Source organism: Leopardus geoffroyi, chromosome C2 (genome assembly GCF_018350155.1).
Source record: "Leopardus geoffroyi isolate Oge1 chromosome C2, O.geoffroyi_Oge1_pat1.0, whole genome shotgun sequence".
NCBI lineage: Eukaryota > Metazoa > Chordata > Mammalia > Carnivora > Felidae > Leopardus > Leopardus geoffroyi.
Genome location: NC_059333.1, coordinates 130,886,389 through 130,904,502, shown reverse-complemented (window position 1 = coordinate 130,904,502; position 18,114 = coordinate 130,886,389). Strand labels below are relative to the sequence as shown.

Sequence of the window (18,114 nt, the reverse complement as noted above, 5' to 3'; positions counted from 1 at the left end):
CCAGATCATAAACCATTCATCTAGAAACTCACGATCATTCACCCACAAACACCTACTGGGTATAAGAGCTTCACAATGCATGGCAAGAAAATTCTATCATTTAGCTATCTTGTCTATAGCCCATATTTCAGAGAAATATTTCCTTGGATTTTTTTTAAGTCTATGTATGTTTCCTGTCTAGAGATGGCCAAACAGAAATACGTTCCAAGTGCAGGAACTGGCAAACTTGTTCTACAAAGAGCGAGATAGAAAGCTGTGTGGGCTATACTCTATGTCACAACTACCCAGTTCTGGCATTGTAGTATGAAAGTAACTATAGGCAATAACAGGTATGACTGTGCTCCAATAAAACTTTATTTACAAAAAAAGCCCGCATGCTGGATTTGACCCACAGGCTACATTTTGCTGATACCTGCCCTTAGTGGATCTCATTTGACAATGGGCTGAAGATCTCAAGTTTGCCTTAATCAGGTCTTGTTTAATCTCAAACCTCCCTTAGATTCATAGAAGTTTAAAAGTATTTATGAAGGAAAAATCACATAAAAATTTGTTTAGAGAATGAACTTTGTAACCAGCTATTATAATTACCCATAAAACACCGGAGAAGAATGGGAATCACAAACAGAACTGTTCTTGCTCATCCAAACAAACAGGGAAAGAAGTTTTCATCTAAGTAACCAAGCACTGAGCCTCCCTAATCGGATGACGTCTCTTTTTCCCAGCTTAGGAAAGATGATGTTCCTAGGATATCAGGCAGATCCCCAGATTCCCATCATTCTGTCCCTATAGACAATAACTCCCACCTATTCCTGCTGGATGCAAGTCTAAGCAGGGCTGCTTATCTTGGTTGGAAAGGCAGACACAGGACAAACTCAAAGGGTCAGTAAGCAGCTATGGTCTTCCCTGAGCCCATTCCCTGGACAGGGTGGGTGGGTGGGTGAGGAACAGGGGGCGAGGATCCTTCCCTCTTTGTGTCTGCTTTGGAGAAAGGAGATCTCAAAAGCTGCCCCAGCAATCTACAAAACCAACAGGGTTGCTCACCCGAGCCCACTGAGTCAGAATTTGAGAATTTGGGGCAAGAAGCTCACAACTTAAAAACAGCACCCAAAAGTTGGCTGAAAGGGCTCCCAGGAGATGGCCATTCATGGGGCATACCACACAGACTCCCGTTTGGTGTGAATGAAAAGAAGATGTGACCTGCGGGTATACTCATTTATGCCCTAGACCCTCCTCCAAATGCTGCTTTCCAGAAAGAGAATTTCTTCACAAAGTTATAATTACCTAGCAGAATGTGCTCTGTACACAGAAATGTGGCATAAAGGACTCCATGCTGCGTCTGGTCAACTCACAGAAATGCCTCATGTCAAATTTCAGCTTTTAAGGAAGATGACAAATGATCACCTAGCATCACATTTTTTTATTTGTTTATTGTGGCTGTGGGATGTGCCTCTGTGACACCAAACATCTGGATAAACATTTTTAAAGTTTCTCTGTGAACCAGTGATCCAGATGTTTGCTGTCAAAAAGATATAACAGTCAAAGGACTGGAAGACACCCTCTTTCCAACTTCTCATCCAAGGATCTGCTACATCTAACTCACTGCCCTAGCTCTGCTGCAGAATCTCCCTTAGAGTTCATTGGTTTCTGTGAAAAATAAAAGGAGATTTGAATTCACTGATCATCAGTTGAGAACCACACTGAGTTACGTCAGCTCTGATTTGGTTGATTTTTACTCAGTAAAACTTAACGATGCCACAAAGCATTAAGAGTCAACCAGGGCATCCAAGTCTGAACAACCATGGACCATTAAACACTAAAGGAAAGTATCTACTAGGACTCCTCTTTCCCGTTAGGTAATGAATAAAAATGATGGAATCAGTCATTAGCCCACAATTAAACACAACTCAGCTGCCAACATTACACAGAAAAGCCACAGCACTGGAATCTAATCGATCATCTCTTCCTCCCACTGTGAGGAGTTAGCAGGAGTGAGCCCTCAGCTTGCTTCCTTGGACTTCTCTTTTGGGGGCATGTGCCCTGAGGAACGCTGAAGGCAATACATGCCACAAACATTCACAGACCGTATCTTTCTAAATGCCCTTGGCTGGGATAGAGATCCTTCGAGGAATAATAAAGCCACCACATCTCAGTTTGTTCTGGGATACATAGTTTAACTGTTGGCTTTTCCTTATCATAAATGCGCATACACATACATACTTACACACATAAAAATGTAAGAACGCAGTTCCAAAGCAGATCAGCCTTTTCTTTAGGAAGCTGCCATCACTAGAAATACAGGCTAAGGCTTAAGAGAGGCTCCCATACTTAAAAAAATACAAGTATAGGAGGAGATGTGACGAGTCTCATCTTTGCTGGCTACAAAAGTCATCAAAACAAATTAGGGTTGAGAATCTAAGAAAAATGGCACTATTTGCAGCATGGTCTAGTGCAGCTGTTCTCAGAAGGTGAACCCCTTTAATTTCCAATACAGTACATGTGGATAGATTGAACCTAAACAAAAGCTCTTTTGGGATCTTTAATAATTTTTGAGGGTATAAAGGAGCCCTGAGACCAAAAAGTCTAAGAACCTCTGGTTTAGTGGAAAGAATAGATATTTTAAAGTAAAATGATTTTCAAGTTTGTTTTGTGCCCTCTCCCATTGGCTGTGTAACCTTAGCCAAGTTACTCAGCTTCTCTGGTCTTCTATACTCTATACATCAGACTAGCCACCCTTATAATTATCTGCTCAAACAAGTTTCCCTGCTCAAACATAATATCCAGAAAGTCAGGATTATGTCTGTAGGTTCACCCCATATCTCAGAGCCTAGCATGATACATGATAGGGTCTCAATAAATAATTGTGACTTGATTGGCTGGACAGTTATGAGGATTAAATAGGACAACATGCATAAAGTGCCCGCTGAGGTACCTGACACATAGCAAATGTCATAGTTGCTCAGTAAATGTCAGATCCCTTTCTTCACCACTAATGCTGTTCTCGGTTTTACCACACAAGATAGAAAGTTCACAGTTTGTCTAAATAAAGGGAATATTTAAGACTTGGTTCTCAAAGTGTGGTCCCCAAACCAGCAGCATCAACATCACCTGGGAAATTGTCAGAGATACAAATTAATTGGTTCTAACACTAGACCCACTGAATTGGAACCTGGCGGGGGCCGGAAGACATCTATCTGTGTTGTAACAAGTTTTCCAGGAGATTCTGATTTGTCCTCAAGTGTGAGAAACTTGGCTTTAAGACCTGCATCGGGTCTCTCTGAAAAGAGTATTTTATGCTAGCAGCATTTTGGACTTTGATAGCAGAAAACCCCCAATATGTTGTCTATTGTTTGCTGTCTAGAATCTTATTTGAACAAAGGTGGAAGATACTTAAAGTCAAATACAATAAATGTCTGTTGCTGGACCTTACAGGGCAGGGTGATTGATTTTGTATTCTAGCTGTGTATCTGGGGGCCAGTGCTAAACATACTTTGCATCAGAAATAAAGCTGGAACCAGCAGGAACAGAGAAGTTTTATCTTAGAGAAACCCCAGCATACCCCTTGAGTCATCTTTGTGTCTAGGCATAAAATTTGTGGGTAGAAACAGAGAAGAGGGAAGGGAGAAAGGTAAGTGGTTATGTCAGTAGCTGTGGAAAGCACACATTTTATTGCCGATTTCCATCATACTTTCATAAACACACTCCTATTTTTCACAACCCCTTTGCAATACAGCAAACCACTACCATTAGGGTAATTACTCACAAGCTCCCAAGTTTGAGGGGTGCCACCAGCCAATACTAGTTACCGCTTGAGCAATTTCCATGTGCCTGAAATCCGATGGGCAGTTGGGATGCCACAGATGTGCACTATATCTTTCAAGGCTCACAGCTATCCTCGGGCATAGGCACTATCATTACTCATTTTACATCTGTGGAAATTGAACTTCAAGAGATTAAGCAGAGCTGGGATTCAAACCCAGGAATCCCTGGCTAAAAATTCATGCTTTTCACTAATAATTCTACCTACCTATATACAGCACAGAGTGTAGCCTTGTAAATATAATGGAGCACATTTTAGGTAGGGGCTATGATTCAATGAGTGAAATAAAACTCATACACAATCAAAATAATCTTCAAAATAAATTCCATAAGTTGTTCAAGTGCAACATATATTGTATTACATAGACAATGTCTATATAGATCTGTAAAACCTCAAATGTTAATTTAGATTACACAATACAGAACGATCAAAATATAGTAAGAGTATTTTTTTCTAATTTTTTTTAGTGTTTATTTTTGAAGGAGAGAGAGACAGAGTGCAAGGAAGGGGGCAGAGAGAAAGGGAGACACAGAATCCGAAGCAGCCAGGCTCCAGGCTCTGAGCAGTCAGCACAGAGGCCGATGCAGGGTTCGAACTCACGAGCTGTGAGATCATGACCTGAGCTGAAGTCGGACACTTAACTGACTTAACCGGCGCACCCAGGCGCCCCAAGAGTATTTTTTTTTAAATTTTTTTTTTCAACGTTTATTTATTTTTTTTGGGACAGAGAGAGACAGAGCATGAACGGGGGAGGGGCAGAGAGAGAGGGAGACACAGAGTCGGAAACAGGCTCCAGGCTCTGAGCCATCAGCCCAGAGCCTGACGCGGGGCTCGAACTCACGGACTGTGAGATCGTGACCTGGCTGAAGTCAGACGCTTAACCGACTGCGCCACCCAGGCGCCCCTTTTTCTATTTTTTTTTTTTTAATTTTTTCAAGAGTATTTTTAATAAATGAGAGACATTGTAGGGTTGATTTTGAGCAAGTTCAATGTGCAGTGTAACCACCCACAAACTTGGCCTAGATTCAGGATACATGCTAAGGGGGTGGGCACACACACAGGGTGACGGAGAGAGTTATCCGTGTACCAGAAGGTTCTAGGCACTCTGGAGTTGTCGTAAGATGTGGACTACACAGCTACTACCCTGAAAAGCTTGTAATACGCCAGGGGAGTGGGTGCAGCCAGGCCATGAGGACATGTGAAGAAGAGGATGTGAACCTTCTTGAGAGAAGCAGCTGTGGAAGGATAGGTAAGAAACAAAGATCGTACGAAACACGAATTTGAAAAAAACACCCAGCTTTGGAATTGGAGTGGGAGCCCCCTAGATTTCAGTCCCCCTCTGTTGCTAGTGCTTTGGCATTGACTCAATTGTTTATAAAATGTGACTAATAATATCTAACCCACAGAATACTCATTTGTAGTGATTATATACGTTTATGCTTACACAGTGAAATAATTTTACTTTTTATGCAAGATAAATGTGTACTATCTGAAATAAATTAAAATCACTTTGGAAAGTGTGATTCACTGTATTCTCCTTTAAATCTTCTCTGGGAAGAACAGAGAGGAGGAATGGGAGACTAAGAAAAACTAACACTTAGTACATACCTGTGATGCAGGTCCTCTGCTACTTTATATAGCTTTATCCCCAAGGAAATACGGCTCAAAGACATTGAGTAATTTTCCCAAAGCCAAACAGCTATTGAGTGGCAAAGCCAGAATTTGAACCAAGTCTGCTTACCTTCAAAGCTTAAGCCCATATCATAACAAAACTCGGCAAATATTTGTCTTTACCAAATTGTGTTGCAACCTAGTGATTCCTTGGCACATTCCTAAATAAGAGTGAGGAAGAAGGAAAAAACATGGCTCACGTAGTCAACCAAAATTTTTTGAGCAATCGCTAGATGGCTGGTGCTGTTCGGGGTTCAGCCATGAACAAGACGGGGCGGGGGGGGGGGGGCTGCTCTCTCCTGAAGCACGAAGTAGGGAGGAAGGATGAGTATAGCATGGGCCAGGACAAAGGATGCAGAAACTTCTGTCTTGCTCTAACTCAACCTCCATACAGCTTGTGTGAGTGATTTCACCTTGCTGGGCCTCTGTTTCCTCATCCAAAACAATGGAAAGGGGTGAGCCTAATTTTACAGGATTGTCTAGTTCTTACATTCTTTGATTCCATAAGAAGCATTTCCTTTCCTGTCTCTATAAAATTCAATCAGGCCATGAGCTGTAATTTAATATTATTAGCTGCTCACTCTGCTCTGCCTGCACCAAACCAACTATTTCTACCATTTTCCTCTTATCAGGACTTTCCTCCCAATACGATTCACAGTCAGTGAAGTCACAGAATTCCAACCATGGACTCTAGCAGCTTAGAGATCTACCTAGCAGATAAGATTAACACACATGGCCCAAAGTGCCCATCCCTGGTTTCATATCAACAAGATCTCACATATAAACCTCCTTGACTTTTCCATTTTGTCACTGAAATTTTTGTCTCTCAGTTACTTGTTAAAAGAACTGTACAAAATATAACAAAGACATCAATCAGGTTCCCTGGGCCCCCAGGGTCTCCAAATAACTTAAAAGCTTTTCTGTCGCTTTAAGGATAATAATAAAACATTTCTTTTAACCATTCTCCTTCCGGTATAATTTTTCTTTTTTTTTTTTTCTTTTTTTTTTTTTTTCAACGTTTATTTATTTTGGGGACAGAGAGAGACAGAGCATGAACGGGGGAGGGGCAGAGAGAGAGGGAGACACAGAATCCGAAACAGGCTCCAGGCTCTGAGCCATCAGCCCAGAGCCCGACGCGGGGCTCGAACTCACGGACCGCGAGATCGTGACCTGGCTGAAGTCGGACGCTTAACCGACTGCGCCACCCAGGCGCCCCTAATTTTTCTTTTTTATTGATATTTATATTGAATACATCTTTTAATATTTTAAAAATAGAATCCTTATTTAGATTGTTCCAGACCCACATTTAGTGGTCAGTTTCTTGTTGTTGCTGTCATTCTTCTCCCGTTTCCTTTAAAAATCATTTTGCTGTTTAAATGGATTAAGTCTACTATATAGTCATTTATCTTATGATATAGATGCGGTTAAAATCCACAGGGCAGCGTTGTGAGCTGACTGGATTTAAGAACCTCTGTTAAACATACACACAAACCTAAGCTCACACTGAGGGAGATCGCCCCCACACCCCAACCCTGATCCTTCCTCTCACTCAGAATCACCCTCCAGACCACGTGTCTTGATATATAGGGAGAAGAAAAAACACCTGAGTGTAGAGGACTTGAGGGACCATTCCCCAGGTTCTCTGAGACAAAGCAAATGACTCTCTTAGCTCTTAACCCACATCATTTGTTCATCTCTCTCCTTACACTTACCTCCACAGGTTTTAATGCCTGTTCTCACGCACCTGTCTACCCCTGAAGCCTGCACTTCCAAAAATGTGAACATCACACTTATTCCCAGTGCCTAACACAGGTTTTGGCATAAAGGATGTGATCAATTATTATTCAACAGATGGATAAATGAGACCCTTCTGCTGAGGGGGCGGGGGTGTGGAAACAGAAGGAAGCTCAGATGGAAAGGAAAGGATGAAGTTTTGGGAGAACTCTTAAGAGAAGGGACGCAGGAACTGGCATTTGCCTGCCGGCTAAAATACTGGACCGTTTTAAACATTCCAACATTCACCAACCACCACTAGTCCCATTTGCAGACGCTAACACTCATGCAGGTGCACTCTGTCTGCAGCTTGAAAACTATAAGCCCAAATTTAAACGAAGTTTTTCTGAACCCAGAGTTCTTCCACTGGCAAAAGGTCCTGGTGTCAGGAAACAGAGAGCAGTCAGACTCCAGACAGCCTGAATGCAAAAAGCTGGCGTGCTGTCCAGCCACTGGGCAACCCAAGCAGGCACTGGAAGTGCCCTACTGGATTCTGAAGGCAAAATCCTTTGTCTTCTCCCTGAAGTGATGCAATGTGGACTGGAGAGTCAGAGGCACGGGGAAAACCAGTATTTCATACCTGAGCACATCTTTAAGGTTCAGTCAAACCCCATCCCCGAGCCTAGAAGTCGGGTTCATGGTCCCAGGAGGTAGGCTCTGCCGGTGCTCCGGCGCCCTCTAGCGTCCGTCCACTCTAATGCCAACTCTCTCCCGCCCTTCCCCCTTGCCTCAACAGCTACTGGGGGCTGCCTTCACCTTGGACCCCTGCTAGCCTAATTTTGTTCCTCCTCTCCCTCAAAGCTCAATGAACTGACCTGCAGAGGTTTGGAATCTTTTGGGTAAGGAAGGTCTTTTAGTCAATACACCTTAAACCTGAGAAGGTTTCTAGGCTTAACCAGAAATACTGTATTTTTCCCTTGATGTTTCCAAGGAGAAATGTTTCTAGTTTTCTAAGTAATAAGAAGTTCAAAGTTAGAAATATTATGTTGAGCCAATGATAGAAAAACATTTTAGAATGTGTTCTTTTTGAATGGACCTTTAATTTAAAACAGGAAAAAAAGATTCCCCTGTGAGTTCCTGGAACTATAAACACTCATAAAATCTCTTTGTTTACTTTATTGATTCAGTTATGACATTTAAAGTAGAAAACCTAAGACTGTGCATGAACAATTCTTCACAAAACATGTACATTAACAGAGATGGCTGCAGACAATGATTTTGTACAAATTTAATCACATCTATTGGGTAAATATTGCACTGACTCCAATAGAGAGCAAAGTAGTAAGTCCCAAGCCTGCTCTTCCAAATACTGCAATGGAGGTGGGAGCCCCCCACCCCACCATCCCCAACTCAGTAAAGATTATCAGTGCACATGGCACCAGACACTGGCGCCACTACAGTCATTATCTCCAGGGAACTCAAGTCTATAGAGAGAGAAAGGAATAATCAGGAGGGTTGTTGAGTGAGTCCCCTGACCTTGAACAAGCTCTCCAAGGTTTAGTTTCCACATCTATCAAATTAAACAGCTAGAGTCAACAGATTATCCCCAAGCTCTCTTCCAGTTCGAGAGTCATAGATTCAAAGAGAAACAGTTGTTGTCCAAGTTGAGAAATAAACCCACCACAGGCCAACCCTCAGTTGGTTCCCTCACCCCTCGGAGTGTACAAAGTCATAGGACTGGAATGAACCTTCCCAAATAAGCCTTCCTTACCACTTTCTTCAACTTTCCAACACTTGCCTTCAGGCCTTCAATATTTACTAATCTAAAAGCTAGTGGTTCTCAAGAGACTTTCCAAAAAATACAACAGCCAAAGAAAGAACTTTTTGGGATTTGCCAGCTTAGAAAAAACATATACTATATATCATATATATTTAGTAATTCATAGACTAAACAGAAAGCTCCCACGTAAATGAGATTTCTAGTACAGAAAAGACTAAAAGTATATGTAGGCACTATGACGTTTTTATACTGCAGCCACAAGTGTTAGTAGATATCCCCTGACTGAACTGAGTGCTGAGGCCTGACTACATACGGTCTACTTCCGATATCATACAGAAGACAGCACATCATGCCTGATCCATTGATTGAGCTTGATTTCAGACTTACCACCAACCTCCACATAAACACCTCATCCAAAAAATGGATTTGTAACTCCAACCCACTTATTTTCATAACACGCTTCCCTCAAAAGAAAAACCACTATAGAATTTTTAGGACATCCTAAAAAAAACTTAAAGTCCTGTAATCTGTTATTTACTATCTACGTGCAGTCAGGAGAAAGGCAGATTCAAATGCAACTCTATTATTATATGCTGGAAGGTCAGTGCTAATGCACTATAGGATAGTGCTGAACCATGTGACATTTTTATTTTAAATGCATTTTAAATTTCCTGTCTTGATATTTTGTGACTCTGGTGTACTGACTACCGTTGCCAAGGCAATATGACTTTGGGTGACCGTATGGATCCAAAGGGGTTTTTGTTTTGTTTTAAAATATTAACAAGACAAAAATGGAAAGATCAAATACAGAGAACAAATTTAGCCTTTTTCTTCTTCAAAATGCATGAAATACAGATCTTCTGGCCATATCTCTGATTAAAAATACAAAGACTCATGAAGTGACTTTCCCAATTAGTGTAGAGCCTTTTTCCCAATCTAGCAGGTTGTGGCTATCAAAGCACTCTTCTCACTCTTTGTTCTGGATTCAGATCCCCATGAAAGCGTGGGGCATTAATGACACACACATTGACTATTCACGTCCAACATGTTTACTTCCAAATGGAAAAGTCCTTTATGTGAATAAAAGTGGCCATAATGATCCAGAGTGTTATACTTCAGAAAAAAAGGCTTGGTGCAAACCATATGAAAACATTCAGTTGGATACCAAAAGATTCAAACACAGGTGAGAACAAAGATTCCACTATTAACCCACTTTTTTTTCTGTGGTTATTTTTTATAGTCAGCATAATCTTAAGGTTTTCAGTCATGGTGGACTCAAATCATCTGGTGATAGGAAGAACCAAGCTCATATGTATATATATTTTGGAATACTACATAAATCTTCTCTGGAAACAGATAACACCTTTGCTTTCTACTAAATGGAATGAGGTATGTTTTAATCAGAAATCCACATGCAGATCAAGAAACACTTTAATACAAGATACCTTTTAATTAAAACCTCTAAAAGCAGGATTCCCCTAAAAAAAAATCAATAATTCAAGCAAAATGCCATGTTGCTACCAAAGACCTAGAGATAAACTGGAAGTCTTTTAAGTACAATTAAAATACAATGCACAAACCTCAGAGCTACTATTTTTAAAGAAATACTTAGAAGCTCTAGTAAAGTGGTTGTCTCATGCTGGGAAACTCACTAGACCCCATCTGGGCCTGTTTCCAATAAATTCCACTGGAAGTGTGTCTGGAAAATTAAAAATGAGGCTGACCACTCACAGGAAAGGTATAGATTTGATGGTCATGAGAGTTCTCACATAGTATTACATGAGTAGACCTTTGATTACATTATAGGTAAGTTCTTCTCACCCAACCATTCAAAACTGTCTAGGATTCAACATCCGCTCCTGCTATGGACTGATACTTCCTTTTATGTAATGCTCAGGGGAAATCACCTAGTTTTGATGTGATTTGAGTTTGATCTTGTGAAGCTGTCAGAATCTTTCCATCAGAGATAAACGAGGAGATTCTGGCCTTCATTAGTATGCACATTAACACAGGTGTCCTATCTGTATTTGCCAACCCTCCTATTTTTATCCACTTCCCTACATGTGAATACCTTTGACCTACTCTGAGCTCAGCCCCCTGATCTGCTAGAGCAACTCTGCCAGTCTTTCTTTAAAATAGATAGGCCAATAAAACTAATTTAACCTGGGAATGGCAGCTTAGTAAGGGAAATGAAAACATCAGAAGTTATCTAATCACAGCAATAGCCGTCCTGAGCTGGGTCTTATCTGCTGAGTAATAAAAAAGAAACGGGACCTTCCTAAACTTGAAGGGCATCAAATAAAAGAAGTAAAATTCTTGCTGGCCTTTGGCTTTTGGGGGGATGTGCTATGCAGTTTAACCACTGCATACTAACTACAAAACATTGCCATGGATTCGAAACACCTGTACTCCAGGACAGTTGATTGGGGGGGGGGGGGTTGTTTTGACCTAAAGCCAAAAAAAAAAAAAAAATCTACAAACACCTTTGAGAATAGGGATTAAGAGGGCAGTCGAAGGAAGGAATAGAGAGGAAAGGATATTTCATTTGAACTTAAGACAGTTTTTCCATTAAGACTAGACTTCAGTCTCAGTTCAAGAACACTTTAAACACCTTGGACAGCTCAAAAATGCTGTTTAGGAAAACGAAAACCACGTGAGCCAAGAACAATCAAGAGCAGGGCTTCAAAAATCCCTGGCAAAGCAACAAAAAGAAACCAGAGGAGGAGAGGTTGATTTTGCATAGTTCTGAGCACAGGTGCAATGGAACAGATGTATCTCTTCCCAAAAGGCACCGAAATCCTGTAGCATCAAGTGGGTCAGTGTGTGGGGGGCGGGGGTTCTCTCCAGATATTTCTCTCGCAAAGTTTCCCTGGACACTCATTCCTCCCTACTCCCTCACCCTCACTACTCTGCTCACCTTTCTTTCCTCCACCTCCTGAAGCCCCATGGCATGCATTTCCTAAACTCGTGCACCACGGATCATCGCTACAGTCTGCGATGTCTCCTGGAGCCTGGCAAGTTCTGGGACTGGAAGCCAGTCTTGCAACGACGTCGGGGGGGAGGGGGGGCGCGGTCGGATCTGGAGAGCTGGATGGGACCTGGAGCCTTAAAGCCGAGCCTCTTTCCTCAAGAGGAAGGAGGAGTGCATCTTCCTAAGAGTATTTCTCGGTGTTCAGCCAGCTCCCCACTGCATGGTCATCAACACTCACTTGACTTGGCGTGGACCGCCCCCGAATTGTCTCCCTGGATTCCGCCCTAACAATCCACGAGCTTCTGTGATACACAAGGGGTCCCAATCTCTTTGGTCGGCAGTGGCTAGCGCTTCGGTAGTCCCTCCGGTTCCACCCCTGGCCTCCTCCCCCTACTACCACCTCCCCCCCCCCCCCCACTTTATCTAACATTAGAAGGAGCGTGGAGGGACTTGGCTGAATCGAGGGACTTGCAAGCCTACTGATTAGTTTTTAGCTGGAGAGCCTCGACCACAATTACATATTATTGGGACCTACTTGCGGGGGGGGGGGGGGGGGAGTTGAGAGGCTAAATCCAACAGCAGCTAGGTCAAGCCACTGGCCACGGATACAGTTTCCCACAGCTGTCTCACAGTCAAAGGGGAAGCTGCAACTTCAGCCAGGACTCTGCTCCCGGCCCTCTCCCCGATTTCTAAAACAGCCATGTCCTCCCCACTCCAGGACTTCCAGGACCCGCTCCCCAGCGGGTGCGCTACGGTCCCCTCCGTAGGGTTGCTCCCGACCCCGCGCGCCCCACCCCACCCGGCGAGCGGAGGGGAGATGCAAGGGATGAAAGTTCCCTTGGATGGAAGACGGCTCGTAGCTGCGTCTTGAAACAACAACAGCGATGATAAACAAGCCACTCTGAGCGAAACCCGGGGCGTCTCAAAAGTTGGTCTTGCTACGCAGCAGCCCCGAAGGACTTTGCCTTCCTAGCGCCCCAAGAACACAGGAATGACAGAGTTGGTGTCTACTTACCTGGAGGTGTCAACCTCGAAGAGTAGGAAGAGAATCGAGTCCGGGACAAGGTGTGTCCCACCCCTAGGACGCAGACAGAATCCGGCTTTGGAGTGGAGGTGGTTGGTGGTGTAGTTGGTAGTGGTGTGAGGGGAGTCGGACGCTCTCCCTCCTCGTCCCCTGAGGCCAGTTTAGCAACAGCGGACGGAAAAGATGCAGAGAGGGGAGTTTGGTCTCTCCGGAAACCCCGACTCCATCCTTGGAGATGGGGGCTGGGGAATGGGTGGGAATGTTGGGGGTGGAGGCTGAGCTCCCAGTTAACTCAGAGAGTCGAGGGGAAGGTACGGGGGGAAGCGGGAGGGAACCGAGAGGAGACGGGAGGAAGGGAGGGAGGAAGAGACGGGGACGCGAGGGTGGCGGGGAGATAGATGGCAGCTTCTCAGAGAGATTTCCACCTTCTGACGAAACCCATGCTCCCGGCAACCGGCGAGATACTAGTTGGGAAACCTCGGCGCGAGCGCCCCCTGGGGGGTTCCGGCGGAGGCGAGCCCTTGGCCGGGGAATGCGAGTCCGCGGCCCCGCCCAGCGCTGGCCCTGGGCGGGGGGCGCGCCGCACCGGCCCGCCGCGCCCAAGGTCCCGCTGCCCGCTGGGCTCTGTCCCTCACGCCCGACTCCTGGGGACCATAATTGAGTTCTCCCAAGGGCTCAGACCTCATCTCCATTGCAGAGTAAAGCGCTAATATCTGGGAGAGGGTGGGAGTGATAGTTCTTTTTGCACACATTCAAGGAAACTTCTTGGATGGATGCTCAACCGCCACCAGAGATGAAGAGATTGCTCACCTCTGTATCTTCAGGGGCTCACAAAAGTGCCCGGCATATGGTAGGAGGGTAATATTTATTTTTTAGTAAATGAATGCATGAATAATTGACTGGAGGAGACTTTTCTTCATCACATGTCTTCCTGAATACATCCATCTCACAAATAAGTATAAGATACAGAAATACTTAGACAGTACTGTATTTAAAAATAGATATAAACATGCTGTCTTATGTAAGGGGTAACCACTGCCACATGTTAGGAAGCACTTGAGGAAGCCAGTATGGCTTTCCTGTTCCAAAACTTATTCAAAGTCAAATTCAGATGAATGAGCAATGGAAGGACACACTGTACATTGTATCTGATTGTTTCTGCAACAGCAGATAAACCAGACAACTATTCTGTCAGCATATTGCCATGCCATATCTCTCAAGTATTGTCAGAATCACAAATTGGACCTCAGAATGCAATCCAGGGTCAGAAGATGCTGTCTCTGACATTGGGATGACACGAAGGATGTTACAATAGAATATGGACAGGAATACGGGGAGATAGGAGTGGAAGACCCCTCTTCATGTAAAGAGGTTATCAGCCAGGAACTTTTCACCAACTCCTGAGTTCTCGATTTCAAAGAGCAGTGAAGGCAAAATAATACAATAAGGAGCAGGTGCCCCACTAATGGTTCTATAGAGGCAATTAGGAAGGTCTTTGAGAGGCAGGGGAAGAACCTTCAGAAAGATGACAATAATAATAATAATAATAATAACAATAATAATAATAATAATAATACAATAATAAATTTCTTCCTTCAGCTTGGCTCTCAAGACCTTCTGAACTGGAATAACACTAAACCTTGACCCCAGGATCTTAGGGAGCTTGCCTATACACTGAAGCTCCTTTGATTGACTTTGATTTGAAAAACTTGGGTCATGTGGCTACACATCAGCCCATCGATATGCCCTGGGATATGGGATTGCACTGAAGCACCAGGCCTTCCACAGCATCTGGGAGCATTCAGTGTGCTCTGTAGCACTCCCAGAGCCAGAGCAGAGCACCAACTGATCCCCATCAACTGAGAGTAAAACATTGGGATGGTTCTCCAATGTAGTTTCAGGATCTTCCTACCAGGCATGGAGGGGACGGATGCCGAGCGGGCAAAAATCAGCCTATGTTCGTTAAATGTAAAAATATTAAGTCAGAAAATATTTCTCTCTTTTTTTTAATGTTTATTTTTGAGAGATAGACAATGAGCGGGGGAGGGTCAGAAAGAGAGGGAGACACAGAATCCGAAGCAAGTTCTAGGCTCTGAGCTGTTAGCACAGAAGCAAGTTCCAGGCTCTGAGCTGTTGTTAGCACAGAGCCTGATGTGGAGCTTGAACCCACAAACCCTGAGATCATGACCTGAGCCCAAGTCAGACGCTTAACTGACTGAGCCACCCAGGTGCCCCAGAAAATATTTCTTTCAGGTTTAATTAAGTAGCCTCATGGCACCTGGGTGGCTCAGTTGGTTAAGCTTCGTACTTCAGCTCAGGTCATGATCTCACAGTTCCTGAGTTCGAGCCCCGCATCGGCCTCTCTACTCTCGGTGCAGAGCCTGGTATGGACCCTCTGTCTCCCTCTCTCTCTCTGCCCCTCCCCTGCACTTCCTCTCTCTCTCAAAAATAAATACACATTAAAAGAAAAAAAAAGCCTCAGTTATGAACTCGAAGTTTGAACTGAATTGATCTTGCAAAGGTGAAGGGAAGAAAAAGGAAAGTCCTCATGCATTTCTTTGCATGTTGATTTTGTTCCCTGAAATTTAAGTCCCATGAAGGCAGATGATAGTCTGTTTTGTTGTCTTCTTTGTGATTGTGACCCCAATGCCTGGTTCGATGTCCATCACTTAGCAGGTGGTCAGTACACATTTGTCAAATTAAATTAAAAAAAAATACTTTAGAGATCATTTAACACAAAACTCTTACAGGTGAGAGAAAAGAAATTAAGAGGTACTGAGCATGTACTATTTCCAGACAATCTGTTAGGCACTCTATTGACCATCCCATCGAATTTTCTGAACAACCTGCCAGGTAGGTTTTATGATATCTACAACAAACCTGGCATTTGGATGGTCAGGAAGACCAGACTAGGGAACACAACTAGTTAATGAGAGAACAGGGAATATTAACGGAAGCAGGCTCTGAAGGGACAAGTAAGAATGGCTGAACACATGAACCATGGAGCAGAATAGAGTCAGAACCCACAGGGAAGAATCCAGTACAATCATCTCTGGCCCCCATGTTAAAAGCAGAGACACACAAACTAAATGCAATGCCACAACTTATGACAAATATGGTTTCCTCTGCCAGCAGGCTGCAGCTCCCTAATTAGAAACAAACAGTCGCCCGCAAACCAGTGTGCAGAACACACGTGCAGCTTTTTTTCCAGAAACTTGGATATTTTTTTTCTCAAGGCATGACACTGAAGGTAATTTCAAAAAGACTCTTCGCAGGGCACATAAAGCAGAATTTACTCCCACCTCTCATATAAAATCAACAGCTCGTCTCTACAAATGAAGATAGATAACCAGCTAATGAACTATGGTTGCAGTTACTGTCTCCACAGCAAGTTGCTCACCAGCTGGAGTCCCTTCAACAATTGTGACATCAACATCCCCTTATTTGTATCACTCACCTCCTTCCAACTCTCCTTCTCATGGATTCGGAGCTGCTGGGTTCTACAGCCATAGTCAAAATGATCTAAATCCAAGCTACAGAGTCACGGCACCACTGGTGTTCCCAAGCCGCGAAGGAGGCTCCAGCTCTGAGTGGATTCACTCGCCGGGTCTCTGTTTGATAACATAAGGGGAGACATCCGCTCACTGTCCTATGCCAATATGAAAGGCACTCCACCCATCAGTGTGACAAGGGAAATGCTGGAATGGAGCCAGAGAACAAAAGGGAAGAAATGTGGATTCTTACCAATGCAGTTGATACCATTTTTTAAGGGTAGCAGATGATGAAGGGGAAAAACAGGCAGGGAGTCAATGCCCTGCATTAAAAACCCTGGATCCATCCCTGAGTGAGTCAGGGTGAGCATTTTGTTTTGAAACTGAATTTCTGTTTTCTTTTTTTCTTTCAAGCTGTAGGATGGTAACATACTCAACTAGTCAAAGGGATGGCTGGAAATAACAGGATTTATTTTTGAGGCTTTGGATCAAATAAAAAACCTTGCATTCCCCCCCCCCCCCACCCCAGAGTTACTTATAGCTCAAAATGTGTTCTTTTTTTCTTTTTCATGTGATTTTGAAAAGTGACTGATAGGTCTTCCTCTGTGTTTCTGTATGTGCCTGAGACAGGTTGTATTACTGGAAAGCAGAAAGGACAGCTCTAAGAAAACCCTTCTAAGATGCTAAGGGTCAAGAAAGAACTGATAACACATGTTCCAAGCTGACCAGGGACCAGATCTTCCACTGTCAGCACTTCCTCTATATGGGCGGCACTCTGCGTGAACCTGGTGCCTCCAACACCCATCAGTAGGGCACAAGCTAGGCAATTAAGGAGTGCCTTATACTTCTGTCTGCCAATAGGTGGCATCAAAATCCCTCTAGCCTTTCTTCATTGCATTAAAAAAAAAACAAAAAACAAAAAAACAGGCAGAGATCATTTTCTGAGATTTCGCATTTTGCCACAAGTGGTGTTTTAAAGGACACTAAATCAGCTATTATTTCAAAGCAGGATATCCCATTTAACTCTTAATTAGACCTCTCAGTCACCTCTGTAAGCCTCAGTTTCCTCATTATGAAAAGTAAGTATTTGAACTGAACTCGAGCTCTGGGATTCTGCTTTTTAGCCACATAATGTCTGCCCAACCACACCACCCGTGTTTCTGATAAACCCATTAAGAGGTCATTCCTTTGGGTCTAAGGAATGTTAGTATGTATCTATCACCCTGCTGAAGAGGCTGCTATTTGCCTAGCCTATGATAATTTTTGTTTGTTTGTTTTTCCTTACTAAGAAAAGCACAGTTTCGTGGGAGGTGGCCAATGTGCTCAGCCCCAAACCCACATTACTCAGGCTTTCTTGCAGATAGGATAGTCATGTGACAAAGGTCTAGCCCTGCACTAACAAGGTAGCCACCAGACACATGTAGCTACTTAAATTTAAATTTATTAAAATCCATTTAAATTACAATAAAGTGAAACTAAAAATTCATTTCCCCAGTCATACTAGCCACATTAGAAAATAATTATTTTGGGGGTGCTTGGGTGGCTCAGTTGGTTAAGCATCCGACTCTTGACTTCAGCTCAGGTCATGATCTCACAGTTCACGGGTTCGAGCCCCGCATCAGGCTTTGCACTGTGAGTGAGGAGCCT

General features: G+C 43.5%; 1 protein-coding gene across 3 annotated transcripts in view; it reads right to left on the bottom strand.

The window, feature by feature from the left end:
* CPNE4 (copine 4) overlaps positions 1–16,835 on the bottom strand; it is a 495,629-nt gene extending 478,794 nt beyond the window's left edge. The window contains exons 1-2 of one of the 3 annotated variants that reach the window (XM_045503637.1): positions 16,721–16,835; positions 16,434–16,587 (exon numbers count right to left, since the gene is read on the bottom strand). In XM_045503637.1, the coding sequence (XP_045359593.1) occupies positions 16,434–16,486 (53 nt within the window). In that variant the 5' untranslated portion in view covers positions 16,487–16,587; positions 16,721–16,835. Of the gene's footprint in view, positions 1–12,967; positions 13,137–16,433; positions 16,643–16,720 lie in introns of those variants that run through there. The other 2 variants (XM_045503636.1, XM_045503638.1) reach the window with 2 other exon arrangements.
* Positions 16,836–18,114: the final 1,279 nt, after the last annotated feature.